Below are 1020 nucleotides of genomic sequence, written 5' to 3'. Positions count from 1 at the left end.
TATACATATATATGTGTCGATAAGCCAGCTGGAGGAGATGTCCTCCTGGGGCTAAAAGCAACAGTAACATCCACCCCTAGGGGTCAGCCACACTTAAGTGGCAATATACTACACTTTATATACATATATATATACACATATACTCACACTCACGCATTTCATACATATACGTATTCACAGATATAGAGATACAATATATGTACATATGTGTGTGTATGTATGTGTCAATGCATGTGTGTGTGTGTATGTATGTATGACAGGGAGAGGGAGAGAGAGAGAGAGAGAGAGAGAGAGAGAGAGAGAGAGAGAATAAATGAATCGATAAAGAGAAAGCACCATTTTTCTATATATATATATATTTTTGTTCCCTCTTTTCATTCCTCCAATTTGTCTATTCGTCTCTTTACAGATACAACATTTTCTTGATCATTGTCAACTATTTTCTGCCCATGTTTATTCTAATTGTCACATACACGTTCCTGGGAAAAGAACTTTGGGGCAGCAAAGCAATTGGTGAAAATACTTCCATCCAGCAACAAAGAGTCAAAGCAAAACAAAAGGTAAAACAAGCAAATCCACAGTTCTTGAATCGATGTTCTGAGATTCCCGTTTCAAGCGTGTTGTCTTTAATTTTAGAAATACAGCATGCTCCGTGACAATGCGTGTTTATGTACCACGTGTTTATATGTGTGAAAATGTGTGTGTGTGTGTGTGTGTGTGTGCATTTATATGTACTTATATATATTTATTTCTTTAATGTATGTACTTATATATATTCTGGCTTTTTCATGTTGAACCGTTATTCCCTACACATTTTTCTCTCTCCGTTTTTTTTTTTTTTTTCATTCTCTCTTTCTTTTCTCTTGATCCGTTCTGTCGAAGAGCGTGGGCTCGAAACGTTCGTTAAACTAATATATCTGTTTCTTGCCCATACACTTGTCTTCGTCTTTTGTTTCCTGTAAATTTGAACTATGTATGTATGTGTGTGAGTGTGTGTGTGTGTGTGTGTGTGTGTGTGTG

General features: G+C 36.3%; 1 protein-coding gene across 1 annotated transcript in view; it reads left to right on the top strand.

The window, feature by feature from the left end:
* The window catches only part of LOC106880286 (tachykinin-like peptides receptor 99D), a 234156-nt gene that overhangs the window by 208212 nt on the left and 24924 nt on the right, over positions 1–1020 (top strand). The window contains exon 5 of the mRNA XM_052965651.1: positions 410–560. Coding sequence (XP_052821611.1) covers positions 410–560 — 151 coding nt within the window. The remainder of the gene's footprint in view (positions 1–409; positions 561–1020) is intronic.

Source organism: Octopus bimaculoides, chromosome 2 (assembly GCF_001194135.2).
Source record: "Octopus bimaculoides isolate UCB-OBI-ISO-001 chromosome 2, ASM119413v2, whole genome shotgun sequence".
NCBI classification, from domain to species: Eukaryota; Metazoa; Mollusca; class Cephalopoda; order Octopoda; family Octopodidae; genus Octopus; species Octopus bimaculoides.
The sequence above is the reverse complement of the archived record's forward strand: the minus strand, read 5'-3'. Positions and strand labels throughout refer to the sequence as shown.